This window comes from Pteropus alecto, unplaced genomic scaffold, assembly GCF_000325575.1.
Source record: "Pteropus alecto unplaced genomic scaffold, ASM32557v1 scaffold71, whole genome shotgun sequence".
Classification (NCBI taxonomy): Eukaryota; Metazoa; Chordata; class Mammalia; order Chiroptera; family Pteropodidae; genus Pteropus; species Pteropus alecto.
Genome location: NW_006433024.1, coordinates 1,478,778 through 1,494,956, shown reverse-complemented (window position 1 = coordinate 1,494,956; position 16,179 = coordinate 1,478,778). Strand labels below are relative to the sequence as shown.

At 37.0% G+C, this 16,179-nt stretch overlaps 1 protein-coding gene and 1 pseudogene across 1 annotated transcript in view; both read right to left on the bottom strand.

The window, feature by feature from the left end:
• Positions 1-10,002, bottom strand: part of PRMT3 (protein arginine methyltransferase 3) — a 104,334-nt gene extending 94,332 nt beyond the window's left edge. Inside the window, exons 1-7 of the mRNA XM_006907974.3 lie at positions 9,842-10,002; positions 9,451-9,586; positions 7,818-7,900; positions 6,394-6,443; positions 5,664-5,766; positions 4,635-4,794; positions 3,056-3,197 (exon numbers count right to left, since the gene is read on the bottom strand). Coding sequence (XP_006908036.1) covers positions 3,056-3,197; positions 4,635-4,794; positions 5,664-5,766; positions 6,394-6,443; positions 7,818-7,900; positions 9,451-9,586; positions 9,842-9,875 — 708 coding nt within the window. The 5' untranslated portion in view covers positions 9,876-10,002. The remainder of the gene's footprint in view (positions 1-3,055; positions 3,198-4,634; positions 4,795-5,663; positions 5,767-6,393; positions 6,444-7,817; positions 7,901-9,450; positions 9,587-9,841) is intronic.
• A 2,416-nt stretch (positions 10,003-12,418) lies between these two features.
• On the bottom strand, positions 12,419-12,537 carry LOC112476743 (annotated as a pseudogene).
• Between the last annotated feature and the right edge of the window lie 3,642 nt (positions 12,538-16,179).

The window sequence follows — 16,179 nt, the reverse complement described above, 5'->3', positions numbered from 1 at the left end:
TTTAAGAATTACTAAAAAAAAAAAACCTTTAAAAACCTAATGTTTATGTAACTTTACATATTATTAACTAATTTTAAAATTGTCTTTAAAAAAACACAGCATTTTATACATCTCTACCATTTTTATACTCTTCTTACACTGTAACCAGTGATTTTTGCTGACACAACAAAACCTACATGGGATGAACATCAGTCATGAAGGCAGTCACTCAGGAAGCTCTCACCAACCACCCTACATCACCAGTGCTCCAACCTAATCACAAGCAGCCCAACTTCCATCCTAAGTTCATGCACTGCTGATCGGCTCAGCTACAATCCTTCATCTGGGCTCTTTCTATATATCCATCTGCTTTGTTCAGATGCTCAACCTGGTACAATGAAATTCAATGTATCCCAAACACAGTGCTTTGGACATAGCAGAGTTTCAACTTAATAAATGAATTTTTGTAAGAAAAAACCACTAAACATGAAAATGCAAGCTAACAAAAGACCAGCTCTCAAAATCATTTCTAAAAATTTATTCTAATGAAAGACTAGCACTTCAATACAAAATAAGGTAATAAACAGACAAAAAAAAATTATCTATTGCAACCTATTAAAACTAAGAAACACAAAAGAATAAAATTAGAGCTCCAATACTAAAATGCAAGAAAATCTTTTAAGTCTAGTAAGGTATCATAGAATTATTCCTACGAGTATAAAAAATAACTAAGAATGAGACTAAAGACAACAGAAAAGTTACATACTGTCAGTTTTACATCAGTAACAGTATGTGCTCAATGTATATGATCATGAAAGTGGACAACATGCATGAATCAGCTGCAGATACACTGAAAAGAATGTAATAAAGAAAATTTATTTAATGGTACTATGATCTGTGATACATGATCACCAGGATGAACAATGTTTTTCTTAGGGGAAAAAAAAGAGTGACACATCTCAGATTTATAAGATTAGTCAACAATAACTCTTCTTCGGAAAGATAAAATGGCAAAGGATTTCAAAAATTCATGTATTCTATCCCTCTATCAACTGTATATCTGGAATTCAAAAAAATTATCTTCTTCTTAACACCAGGAAATAAGATCACAAATTACTTTTATTTATAATTATAATCCAAACATATACCAAAATAGTATCATTAAACTATCTGAGACTAACGAATCCAAATAACATTCTTATAAAAGCAAGGCCAATTCTAAGCATTACAATAAGTCCTGTATACATGGTTTCTCAACTTAAATTATTTATAAAGATCAAGTAAGATTCTAGAAGTAGTACAACCTTGAAAAGATGATGTGTGCTAAGAACTGTTTTCATATGAGAAGAAATATTGCTTAATATAAGGCACATCACATTCATCCACGTACATAGTTTAGCAAAATAGAAAATGGATAAATAGCACTTTTTGAATGGAATATATCCATATTTCCTATGAATAATTAATCAAGTCGCCTCCAAGGAGCGGTAATCCCATTATATAACAGCTAAGGAGAACTAAGGCATGGATAATTATATTAATTAAGAAGGATTTTTAAAGTGATTCTCTAAAAGGGAAAAGACAGCACTGGAATTCAAACTGGAACTTCTTAAATCCATATGTACAGCAAAAAGACTTAAAAATATATGATCCAGTATGAAGATCCTTTAGTTATTGATATATAGCTACAAGTGTCCAGAACAGAGACTTGGAAATAAGTACTCAAACTGGATCTCCCTGATGACTGTACTGAGGACACTCAAATGCACTATCTACTGGGAGTCTCAACCTTATCTATATGAAAAAAGCAACACAATTTCCATACCAAAGGCATTAAAGGATCATGACATTTAAGCTGAGGGAATGGTTTAAATGGACGAACATGTCTTAGACAGAGTCCTTTAAACAAAATGTTCTAGACACAATAAAATTAATTTTAACAAAGAAAATGGAGTAAGTCAATTTCTTTTAAACAAATTCATTCTGGACTTAAAATAATTTAATACTTATAATAAGATAACGGTTATTTGTAACACTATGCCATTACCCAAGTGACAACAAAAAGCACAACCATGACACATCATTTGTAAAGAAATGACATGGCATTGCTTTAAAAGACCTCAAGTAATTACAGTTACTATTAATCAGCAAACCTCCACTCTTTGATAATGCAAAACTGAATGAACACGTTACTAAATACCCCTGGTTATTTTAAATGCATATGTTTCAGGGGACATAGTCTTAGGGCTTCTATAAGATAAAACAATCTTCTGAGGAAGAATCTGGGAAGGAATATTTTGTTGTTGGTTTTAAGAAAAGGTAGTGGCATCTAAAATTCAGAAATATACATTTAAAATGTTCAATAATTTTTACATTCCAACATTTCTTTTACTCTAGATAATTTCAGTTTTACAGCATTAAAAAATTATATCTTGCTATTTTACAATCTATACATGATAAAATGTATAACTACCTATACATGATATTTTACAATCTATACAATCTATAAAATGTAAGATATCTACTTACATTTTATATGGACATTACTGTTATAAAAATTAAAACCAACCATACTTAAATATCTGATTTGACTGATTTAGAAAATTCTATATATCAATGATTTCAAATATAAAAGTTATGCCATAACAACTGTGAGAATTATTTATAATTAAACTTTGTACCAAAGTATTATTATTAGCCCAAACTGGCTAGTATTGCTATTTAAAAAACAAAAGTTAATTCCCTTTGTACATCATAAGGAGATGTATAATTTATTTGTTCCTATTTAACAGCTGCTCCTGAGAAGACTAAAATTGTCAGCAGTTGTTCTTTCCAATGTTCCATTTAAAGCAAAAGTAATTTCATAATAAACATTAATAATAATCTTAAGTAGAATTTACAACAACTTTGGTGCTTCTATAATCTTTTCAACCCAAGATGAGCTATCAAGCACCAAAGAGATTTAAAAAGCAGTTCTCGAAAAAAAAGCAGACTTCCTACAGCATATGTATTAAAAACCTGTTTTATTATATTTTTCCTTTAGTATGAATTTGGTGCATTTGTTCTCTTTTCTAACCTTTAGCATTTCTTCATGTATCCCATAATGCCCGTATGAGCTGAAATAAACACCATCCTCATCCTCCTGGAGGTCTGCAATGGCAGTAGATGACGAGCAGGTTCTGACATCTGCGTTCATCACAAAATCCTGAGCAAATTGTCTGTAATCAATTTGAAATACGCCCTTGAGACAGGTTTATTGGACCATGAAAAAAGGAAAGGCTAGAGGTTGAGGAAGAGGAAGGAGGAGGGAGCGGAATGTGATGAGCCTTTTAAATCACATCCTATCTGAAGCAACTGAAAGCTCCCCCTGCTGGATCTTAAGCAACGGCATATTCAAATCCAGTTGTAAGCATTCCTTCCTCAAAACATAAAAGCACAGACAATTACAGATTATAGGTGTTTCTCTTTCACTTGAATAAAATCAGCACATTATCTTTACTCAACTTTATTTCTCATATTCTGAAATCTTATTTTAGCAGCTTAATCAATGAGTAATATATTTCAACACTTATTAATATTCTTTAAAACCTTATTATCTCATAGAAGAATTATATAGGCAGAAAATGGACCCAAATTGAGAATTATTTACATACACCAACACCATCCACTCCAGCTCTAAAACTTAGCTCCCTCTCTGATCATAACATATTAAGATGGCAGGTAAGTGGATGAAACAAGGGTAGCCAAGAATTGATCATTTTTAAAGCTGAGAGGTGAGCACATGGTAGGTAGAGCATTCTCCATACTTACGTATATTTTGGAAACTTTATAGCAGTACATTTAATCTATAAGGTACGCATAGGGGAGAAGTGCAAAGAGGCAGACAGTAGAGTTGTTGGTGTTTCTAGGTTACCCAACATAAAATACCAGAAACAGGGAAGGGAAACTAATCAGCTATACTATCCTTCCTACTAAACATTCCGGCAAGCCATCAAACCGTGAATACTCAGGCAACAGCAATCAACTTACAAATCCCACAGATGAAGCAGAATCTCAGGCCCTGTCCCAAACCTTCTGAATCAGAAGCTACTGTTTAACAAGATCCCCAGATGGTTTATATGCACATTAAATTCTGAGAAGGACTAAGCCAGTAGAAGGCTAATTTACTCACTGGAGAAAACCATCCTATGTAACTAGTTTTCTGATTAAATACTATATCATAACTACATTTTGATTCTTTAAAAAGAAAAACTGCAATCCTGTATTTCCCACAAAATCAAAAAATATTAACCCTTCCACTTTAAAAGCCTAAAGAGAGGAAAAGTAAAATGGAGAAATCTATTAGAAACAGGGTAATTCAAAGGAAGGCAGTATCAAAGAACAAAAACACTTAAGAGGACAACACTACCCAGAATAATTATCATTAGTATAAGAATAATTATAAAGAACTATATAAGAATAGGTAAAACTACAGAATTTAAAATTAATCAATTATATCTATAATGTATAAAAATGTTGCGTCTTTAATATTACTAAAATTAAGTATTTACATTGTACTTTCCAGTATATGAAATGTTTTCCCATAGTCTATCTTGTCATTAGTTGTATGATTTTGGGGTCTAAATAATTAATTTTCTATAAGATTGATAAATTACTTCATTCTTTGCAGATCTTCACGTGCTCTAGCTAACGCAGTTTCAGCAGACAGCGCCCTGGCTTCCATGTGTTTCAGTTTTTCAACAATGGAGGTATTTTCAGTAAGTCCATTGGGGTATGAGAATGGAACTGATACCGGTTCATAAAGATCTTCTACATCTAAAGAAATAAATGGAAATTATTATCAGGTCATCTTATAATAATGAAGCACATATAAATATGTTAGGAATAAATATACAGAATATATACTAAGTGCCTATTATGCAGCCAACTGAAAAAAAATAATAAAGGTACTTTAAATTAAATAAATGATATCCACACTGTTTTAATTTAAATATAAAGAGCATGCTGTTAGTCTTAAGTTTTTCATTAGTTGGCCAAATTGAACACATATATAAGTATCAATTATACTAAACCAAACCCAGGAAGAAACAAAAAGTAGAAAGAAAAAACCCTAATATTTACTGATCACCAAGTATCTTTCAAGCATATACATCACATTTCATTTCCTCAAATAAAACCTTAGAATGTAAATATTTTTTCTTATTTTAAAGCATGGGGAAAATAAGTTTTAGAGTAATTAAGTGAGCAACCCCAAATCATATGGCTGTTAAATGAAGGAACTAAGAGTCAATCTCATGCCTGCCATGATCACTCAGTTGTGGTAGTGTCTGCTGGACTTCTCCATTGAAAAGTTAACATCTCCTTTGTAGTTAATAAATTTTTTGGAGGATGATACTTTGAATTATGCAAATCCTGTTCTGACTTAAATTTTTGTCCACTAGTGCTCCTCAAAACTGTCAAGACCATCAAAAACAAGTAAAGCCTGAGAATTTCATAGCCAGGAGGGGATTAAGGAGATAGGACAATTAAATGTACTGTGGTATCCTAGATGGGATCTTGGAACAGAAAAGGGACAGTAGAGAAGAACTAATGAAATCTGAGTGAATAAAATGGAGTTTACTTATTTTTTTTAAAGTATGATATAATATTTGAAATATATTCCACAAAAGATATATTCATCTCACCAAATTGAAGTAAAAGGTCATCTTCTAGTACTGGCTTCAAATACTCTTCTTTCTCCCAAGGCACTGGGTTGTATATGGAATTCATATACTCAACTGTAGGATTCTGGATGTAAAATTAATTGCATATTTTTTCATTACATATAATCACAAAATCCCCCTAGCAAAAACTAGGAAAATTGAACAAAAAAAAGGCTATATTACATAAAATCTCTACTTAAGAAGTCTTTGTTCACCTGTCATTTCATTAACTTGACTGGATGAATGCTTAATCAATGGTTTCAATGCAGTTTTATATTGTGTGGATCTGGAGGAAGTGGCAATACAAATACTCATTTGAATAGAACAGACAGAAAAAAGAACAAAGTATTTGAAAAATAAAGAGAGCAACCACAGTACTTGATATTATTAGAAATTATTTCTGATTTTACAGAAACACTATCAGTATTTCTCTTTATCTGACTCTGAATTACTTTTTCACATAATGAGGATTCACCTCTTAGATGCAGTTAAAAATGACACTGATTAAGCATGGTAAGTGTCCATTTCCCTGGTACTGTATGTTGTGGCAGTTTCTAAAGTCCATGATTCCTCCAACATGATGACTACTAAATTTAGAAGTTCTCTGTATAGTAGTTGCTCATATTCTTTTAAAAATCAGTACATTGATAGTCACCATAGAAAGTGTTATTTCAGTTTCTAAACAAAATTATAAATTAAGCTACCAACTTACCTTAAGTCTAATAAAATTTATTAGTTTGATATATCCATAGAATTCAAGTCCTAAAGGAGGAAAAACAGAAAATTCAACTATTTTAAAATAATGAGCTTTCTTTAATTGACCTGCTCTACAGAGTCTTCTCTGGTTAGACAATAAAATATTTCTGTCCTCTAAACTACAATTTACAATATTTTGAATTTCTTATTAAGAATTAAACATAACTTTGATACTTCTGAATACTTTGAGAAAGAAGCATAGATAACTGCTTTTATAATGTTTTCCTTGCATTTCTAAAAACTGAGAAATTAATTTTTAGAATTCTACTCATTTCTAAGAATAATACAAATGAGGAAAATTGAGTCGTTGATTTTACCAAGTATTGGGCAGTTGATATTAGAACGAAAGTTTCTACATTCCTAATTTTTATGGTGCCTACCAAATTATAATTTTGCCAGGATATGGAGTATACGAAGTATACTTGCTTTACCATTAAGTTAAATGAAATAAAGCAAATTGGAAACCAATGAGGCTTGTTATCTGGTTCTCATATTTTTCCAGAAACGAAGCAGCATTTTAAACAAGGGAAAGCAACAGCATATTCAGCCAACTATTTGTCCTGAGAAATGATGGAACATAAAAGCAAACAAATGTTTTATATGCATACAGCATAAAAAACCCTATAGTTAATAAGTAAAAAAATACAAAATTATATTTAAAGTATGATTACAATTCAGTTTTAAAATGCATATTAAAAATATTTAAAAAAATGAGGCTAAGTCTTATGAATCTAGTTGCACTTGAATTAAGATTTATAAGCATATATGTTTATCTAATGTTCTTCCCAGTTGTTAGTAAATACAGAGGACAAAAATAAATTCTGTATTTAGTTAATTTTAGTGGAATAGTGTAGGTCTTCTATATCCATTTAAAGTAGTATAAGTCTTTAATTGTTAAGTATGTTAAAATACAAGTTTTAAAAGAATCATCTAAATATGTTGCTTTTTATCAGTCCTTTTCCCATACTCTCTTATCAAACTCCTTATAAAACTCAACTTTGTATGCCTTGAAGTTCAAGTTATGCTTTGATCTGCTAAGTTGTCTTTTTTCATGACCTGCCTCCTTTTCCAAAGTCCACCTCTATGTTTGCTCTCCCTAATTCTAATATATTCTCTTGTTCTCCCTAATTCTAACATGATAAAATGCAATCACATGCCAAGGTTTTTCCTTTTTAGATAGGAAGCCAATACAGGCTTAAATATAGTGAATATTATCTAAGAGAATGACTTATAATTAATCTTTCCTCAAAGGCTACTTGTCAAAAAAATTTCATTTCCATGATAGGTTGCTGCTATATATTTCACTATATTGGATTTGTTTAAAAAAGTCTGAACTTCAATTTCACAACTAAAATTTTCTTTATTCTAAAAAATACTCACCATGTTTGTGGACCATGTTATCAATATTAAATTGATGCTGAGACTTACAGTGTGAAAATGTTTCTTCAGCAGATGTAAATAACCTGAAAAATCAAGGAAGAGCTTCATGGAAAAGTCCCTACAACACCTAAATATTGATTTCATGTTAAATATACACTCCCTCACCCTGCTGGTGTCTAGTTTTATTTCTAATTAAGAGAAAACCAACATACCTGTAGATGTCAGGAACCCAGAACTTCTAAAAGGAATTAGTACTTCTGAGTCCCATTTTACACCTAAAACAAACTAACTACTCATTAAATGTCAAAATTAATTTATTTGCCAATTAATAGCACTGAATTTTTCAAAAGGCTTTTAAGAAAGAGAAGTCCTTTTGTTTAAGATATGAAAATTTCCTACGTAAGATTCTTTTCTCCTCTAAGTGTCAACTCTGCTTTTGGAGGTTTGAACTGCCAAAGCTCAAACTGCTTTTAGAAATAAAGCACAAAATGTAATTGTACAGCTGGCATATTTCCAAAGTGCCATATTTTCTACAGTGATCCTGTAGTGTTCCCAAAATACTTGTATTAGAGACACTATGAGGACTAAGCCTCTTTATGACCTGCGAAGCTGAAGGACATGTAAGAATACGTAGCAGAGAAACTGCATAGCTTTTATATGCCTCACACATATGCAGTTTTCAACAAATGTTTACCAAGATAGGTTATTTCTGCAGTATTTATGCAGCCTATCACAAAAAAGTACATCCCTGACGCTCAATAAATTTTGACAGAAGTATACGTATACTTTCTATACCTACTCAAAAAAGACGACACATGGGAACAATGACGAATTAAGAGCTAACATGGATTAGCATCATGCCCAGATTTAAGGGAAACTGGAAAATGTTTATTAAAGTAACATTTCTTTATTCTAAATGCCAACCAGGCCTCTTCCATGCCCACTTGCCCAGGATAGCAGCCAAAGACAACGCTTGAGATGAAGAGGCAGCATTTTAAGTAGAAATAATGTAGATTTGGATATAACTTGAACAAGTTATTGATATTGCAGCCTCTTTTTCCCTAAGTGAAAAGGCATCAATTACTTCATCAACAGGTGGGGAACTCCTACCAAGAAAGATGATTCTTTAAATGGTTCAAATGGAAGTATTACACCTGAGAAGCTCTCTACTTGTCAAAGAATTAAAGAATGGTAAAGCTGGAAGGGTCCTGAGGAATTATCTAGTTTAGTGACTCCCAAATTGTTATCCATTAGAATCATTTGAGATAGTGTCCTTATAAAAATATGAGATTCCCAGATCTCAACCCAGATTGAGGACTGAGGTGCAGTGTTCGGCATCTCTATTTTTTTGTCTCAGATGACAAAGGTGCATAACCAGATTTGAGAACCACAGGTTCAAAACTCTATTATTTTACACATGAGGAAACTGAGGCCCGTAGACGACAACCTGATTTCCAGTTCAAGGCTCCTCCCTCTATACCATCGTGGGCCTCCCTCCTCAACAAGCCCTCCAAAGCACTGGTTCAGGAATGCAAAGGCGGGCCACTCCGGTTCCACTCCAGATGAGCAGACCACACAGACCAACGAGGCCCAGGCACCTTTGGGCTGAAGCCTGGCGCTTAGGTGGACGAACCTGTCACAAAACAGGCAGGGGGTCTGCTGCTTGTCGTGGGGAAGGTCAGCATCGTTCTCATCCTCCCAGGCGGCCTCGTCACCGCTGTCTGACAGTTCTGGCAGGTCCTCCTCATCCTCCAAAGCGCCCCGGCCGCCTAGCACACGCAAATGATCAGATTTGCTTCAGATGCCAGTGCGAAGCAGGCGCACGAAGAGCAGAGTGGGGAGAACGCTCTCTCGCGGGTGAGCGTTCCCCGACGGCTCGCGTCAGCACCTCCCCCACCCTCCCTACAAGGCCCCACCGCCCAGCTCTCCGTCCCGGGGAGGAAAGGGTCTTTCACCGGCCCCACTGCAGCGCGGCTTGGGAAATGGGCGAGCTGGGTGGGTGCTGAGGGGCTGGGGATACCCACCAGTAGCGCCCGACGCTAACGAGCACATGGCCATGGTGCCCCCGGAGCCCAGAGCGCTGGGGGCGGGGACAGGGTTGAGCAACGAGCGCGCAGGCGCCGCGGAAATCTCGGAGGCCGGGCCCCCTGGAGCGAGCGCGAGCCCGAGCGCGAGGCAGGGACAGGGTTTGGGAAACTTCGCGGATGCCTAGGACCGCGAGAACGCGCGCGCTGGCTTGCTAGCGCTTCCGGCGCGGTGTTGGTCACGTGAGCCGGGGTGGGCGGGGCGAGGGCGGGACTGTCTCTTCCCGCAGCAAGGTTGACACTGTGCGCGGGTAGAAAGCGTTGAAACGAGTGCGGAGCCTCGCAGGCTTTAACGTGAATTTCGTTTACTCCTCGGGCTGTGGCAGGATTTAACCCGAGGTCCTAGCCCGCGGCCCTTAGCCTGGAGGCGGAGATGCCACATCTCTTTTGCAGTAGGCACTACACCCTCTGTGCGTCCCTCATTCGAGGGGTGAGTGATAGGTGAAGGCAAGCCCGGGCCGCGGCGCACTCTGGTGGCGGAGGAGGCCGAACGCAGGCAAGAGCCTGGGGCTCAATTCTGGTTCCTGGGCTCCTTGATCTCACGGGGTTGGTGCTGGGGAGAGGAAAATGCAGGAGCCATTGCGGTCTTGGGGCCAAAGCCTTTTGGGGTGTTTTAAAATTTTTAATTTTTAAAGTACAGTGGTTGAGAGTATGATTCCGAAGCCAACCTTAGTCAGTTTGACTCCTACTTCTGTCACTTTAACTTCATGATCTTGAGCAAGTTACCTGACCTCTCTCTGCCTCCATTTCCTCAACAACAAAGTAAGGATAATGACTGCACTAATCGCAGGGCTATTGTAGGATAGAATGAGCTGATACATGTAGAGTGCTTAGAGTTTAAGTGTTAACTTTATCCTCAACAATGGGAAGCAGTTGACCTATTTGGTTAAGCAAGGGAGTGATACTGTCAAATGTTGAGAAAGTAACATTCTGGGTGCCATGTAAGAACACAAAAGTTCCCATGCTTCCTGTCTTCCCTTCCGACTTTTTATTCAAACCATTGCTTTGCTATGTGGAAGCAGGCAGCAGTAATTTCAGTAGGTAATTTCCCAAACTCTAATCCCAGAGGCTAGCCCATCTCCTGGCAATAAAATAAGATAAAATTGACTACCAAGGCCCACCAGGCTCTACATAATCCTGCCACCTCAACTTAACCCTTCACCCTGGGCCCCAGCCCCCAGCCTTTTATTTGGACTCATCATTTTCCCACCTTGAGGCCTTTGCTAAAAATGCTCTACAAATGGGTAGATACTTTTTGTTTCAGCGAGAAAGTTCCTTAGACCACCATTTCTAAAGTAAGTTCCACTGTCATTCCAGCAGCCCCTTGCTAGTTTCTTTTTTAGCACCTACTATTTGTTTTTGTTTTGTTTTGTTTTGTTTTGTTTGGTCTTACCTATAACATTGTGCCATGTGGGTAAGGGCCATGTCTCTTTCTGGCACATAATACATGACCTAACTCATAATAGGTAATCAATAAATTATGCCTTGTATTATTACTAAACTCTTCTCAATGTAGTCTTCTCTCTTAACTGTAAACTTCAAGAGGACAGAATCCATCAACTATTAGATTTGAAGCCCCCTTACATTGTAGGACATTGCCAGAATATCTGCTGGCTCTGCTGGGTTACACTTACTGTTTACTGATTTATCCCCACTGCCTGTGTGCCCAGAGGCTCCTAGGAGGTAGTGAATGAATGAATTCAAGGCCTTTCATAAGCTGGGCCCATCCAACATTTTTCTTCTTCTTTCCAATATAAACTCTCTTCTCCCTGTCTATAACATTTGAAAGGAAACCTGCTAAATTCCTTACTGACACCCAATCATTCAATGTTAACAGTAAAAGAAAAAAAAGAAAGTAATACCCAGGTGATTGGGCCAGAATCTTACCCCTTGAAGTTTGTCTCACCACAGTGCTGGACTTGGGAGGGAGTTGCTTTTTTTCTCTGCTCTAAAGATGAACACAGACCCTCTCCCATCATCCCACTCACTATTAAGACCAGAATGGAATGCTCCACAAGACCTGACAGGTTTTTGCATAAGGAAAGAACATACAGAGACTAGCTTAAAATTTGCCATTGAGTTTATCTGCTTTTAGAGCCCACAGGCCTCAGGATAGCCTCATGCGATCCCTTTACTTCAGGCCTCACTTCTTGAAGCCCATGCTTCTTATCACCTAAACACACAGGCTCTTCAGAGTCAAGCCCCAAAGGAACCCCACCTGGCAGGAGGAAGATGTTCCATCTCCTTCCGAAAGCCCACTGGCTTGTATCCTCCAGTGTCCCTGGAAGCTTGAAATGTATTTGGCATATTGTAGACCTTGTAAAAATTGACTGAATCACTCAAATCACTGTACTTCCCCCAGCACTAAAGTTAAGTTTCACCACCATCCTTTGTTCAATGATGGAAATTATTATTTTTTGTATTTATTTAATTTATTTTATACGTGAGGCAACCCTTGGTTGACCTCACAGATTGCAAGGACCTTGTCAGCTTACAATCCTTTTTTTTTTTAAAAAAAGCCTACAGCACCTGGTCTTCCTAGGTGGTCTCCTATCCAAGTACTAACCAGGCCTGACCCTGCTTAGCTTCCGAGATCAGATGGGATGGGGTGTATTCAGGGTGGCATGGCCATAGCAATGATGGAAATTAGCACTGTGTACTTTTCTTGACTTTGACCCTTCCTTCTGTATCTTCCTTTCCATTTCCATAGTTTTTAAAATGCAGCACTTTGAGATGCACTTTTAGCAGCTATGTGAACATTTTGTGGTTAGTCATAGGGATCCTAAACCAATGGAGAAACCTAAATATTTCAATTTTATTCATCTACAGCCTGTACTGATCCAACAAAAATTAACCAGAACTTCCTGGAATTATACAGATAATAGATAATCTTGCAGAGTGGTAAAAAATACAAACTATAGGATCAAGCTAACTTGGGTTAGAATCCTGGTGTGGTCATGGCTTGTGAGAGCCATCGGCTTTCCCCAGGTCGTAGATGATGTTGTTTTCCAGCACTTCCTTCTTCTTGTCACTTGGTCTCACTGCATTGTTCAACATCGCTCTAACCACAGTCACCACTGGCACAGAATGATTACTGGCCCAAGACACTGGTAAGGAGCCAAAGAATTTCCTAATCAACCATTCACCTGGGCGAGATTCTTGCCTATCACATAACAGAACTCTAAGGAGGAAAAAAAAGCAGAGAAAGAGATGGTAAGTTGCATTCAGATCATAGAGGGTGTGATGGACTGAACTGTCGCTCCCTGAAATTCACATTGAAACCCCAACCCTCAGTGTGATTGTAAAAGAAGACAATGCCTTTTGGAAGTTGATTAAGGTTAATTTAGGTCAGAAGAGTGGGACCCCAACCTGATAGGACTGGTGTCGTTAAAGGTGAAGAAGAGATATCAGAGATCTCTCTCTCCATACGCATACAGAGGAAAGATCATATGTGGACACAGAGGAAAGGGGTCCACCTAGAAGCCAGGAAGAGAAACCTCACCAGACACTAACCCTGATAGCACCCTGATCTTGGATTTCCAGTTTCCAGAACTGTAAGAAGATAATTTCTTTTGTTTAAACCACCGGTGTGTGGTGTTATTCCGTTATGGCAACTTGAACAGACTAATACAGGGGGTAAAAGGTTTTATTTGGGGCATGAAGAGGATTTTAAAAAAGAAGACAGCAAAAGCTACACAGGAAATTCCATACTCTCTGAACCTGGCACCACCACTTATCCCTTCCTTCAAAGCCAAAATGTGGGTTCCTCAGAGAATAATCCACCTCCAGCCACCTTCTTTCCTATCTTAGATACCTCAGTTGTCAGCCTCTTCAAATGAAAAACTACCTTCTAGGTAATAATCAATAATGGTGTACTCTTAGGCAGTATGAATACTCACCCGGGCCTAAATATGGAATAACGATCAAATTTTAATTCTTCCACCCTATCTTCTATTTCTCCCTGTTTAAAAACAAACAAACACACATACATTTTTAGTATTTAATCAAGACCAACTTGCCATAATGCTTAAGAAAAAATAGCTTGGGGTTTTGAAGATAATCTGCTTCTGAGGGTCTCAGTACAACTGACCCTTGAACAACATGGGTTGGAACTGCATGGATCCACTCATGTGGATTTTTCAATTGACCTGCACAGTTCAAATTTGCATTTTTCAACGGTCACTCCAAGGCTGGGAATCAGAGTATGTGGAGGGCCAATTGTATGTAGTTACATGCAGATTTTTTACTGTATGGGAGAGTCAGTGACCTCACGTTGTGCAAGGGTCAACTGTACTTATAAATATCCTTCCCTGGATTTTTAGATTCCAAAGAATCTGGGAAATTAAGGAAGACATCATTTAATCTTGACATGTAGTAGAGTTAAAAAGGAAATAAGTGAATGTCTGTATAGTCACCTAGCCTCTAATTGACCAATATTAATACAAATCCAGAGACAGTAAGTGACTAGTTAGGAATTTAACCATAAAAGAATAACCTCGCATTAGTCCAGAATTAATGTTACAGGCTGGAAGACATTAACCGTCTTTGGTTTTCTGGTAGTTCCAGTGGGTCAAAAGACAGATCCACAGAACCTCTATATTACTCATTTCCTAACAAACCCCACCAAATCTTAAGAGACAGTAAGATTATGTCTAGATGATGCTTTAAATTAAATTCATTAAATAAACCATAAAATTTCATGCCAGGCATCTCTATAAACAGCAGTACCAGAGGAGCTCAGGTGACAGATGTGTCTAAAGGCCTCTGAACTGAGCAGCATGCTCTCCTCTTCCTTCTTGGCCTATTCATACCATTCATTTGTCACTTAACCTGTCACATCGTTCAATCTTAGGTAGCTTAAAAAAATTTTTTTTAATGTTTTTTAGTATATTCACAGAGTTGTGCCACCTTCATCACAATCTAAATTTAGAATATTTAATCACACCCAAAAGAAACCCAGTACCAATTAGCACTCATTCCCATGCTTTCCATCTAAGCCTTAGCCAACTACTAATCTTTCTGTCTCTATATATTTGCCTATTCTGACCATTTCATATAAATGGAATCATACACATGTGGCCTTTTGTGGCTGGCCTCTCATTTACATAACATTTTCAAGGTTCACTCGTGTTGTAGCATGAATCATTTTTATAGCTGAATGATATATTTTGTAAGTATCTACTACTACATTTTATCCAACCATTCGTCAGCTGATGGATATTTGGGTTGTTTTCACTGACTATTATGAATAATGCTTCTATGAACATTTACATATAAGTTTTTATGTGCACAGGTTTCTTGGTTCGCTTTTTACAAAGATGTGTTCTGTCTATGAGCAGTGTGCATAAGAGCTACCAAAGCAGGCTGAGATGGCTATTTTTAGAAAGGTCTGCTTGCAAGGTTGGGCTTTGGCTTGGGAACTTGGATTTCAGGAGTGTTCCCATCATTATCTAACTGGTAAGGTAGTTTTCTGTATTTGTACAAGTAGTTTACTATTTGTACAAACAATGTGGTTTATGCTGAACACTTGCTTTCCTTCTGGAAGTAATGTTTTCTAAGCCAAAGGTGCCTACATGACTGATCCTCATAAAAACCCTGGACTCCTGAGCTCAGGCCAATTTCTCTGGTAGACAATACTCACCATTGGAGAAATTAAGTATGTGCAACTACTCCACTGGGGGAGGACTCTTAGAAGCTTGTACCTAGTTCCCTCCAGACTTCTCCCCATGTAATTCTTCCCTTTACTGACTTTGCTTTAGCAAATCACCAAACTTAGGGATCCTTCACAACAAACAAATTCCTTGAGGGCAGGAACCATATCCAATAATAAAATATCATCTACTCTGGAGAAGTTTAACAATCACTGCCTCAAAATCACTTCTAATGTTAAGAATTCATACTGATATTCAAGAGCTGCCATGTCTCATTTCTTGATTACTAGATAATCAACAGGGGGAAAGACATTGGAAATTATCAAATCACTTCTGTTTACTATATACATCCCTGCAAAACAGTCCCTATAGCTATAAAAATGTATACCATGCATTTCATGCATCGTGCATTTTATACTATTTAGTATTGCCAATTAGCCAGGGTTCTCCAAAGTATATGAAAGATAGAAAAATGCACAAACCTTAACTCGCAGATATAAAAAATTGCTCGACTTATCAGCTCCTTTAGAGGACATCAAGTTGAAATGTTTACACCCTCCAGCTTTTGCCAGCTCTGCAGATTTCAGGACATAATCTCGATCAACACGAACAAATCCCTCCTGAGGG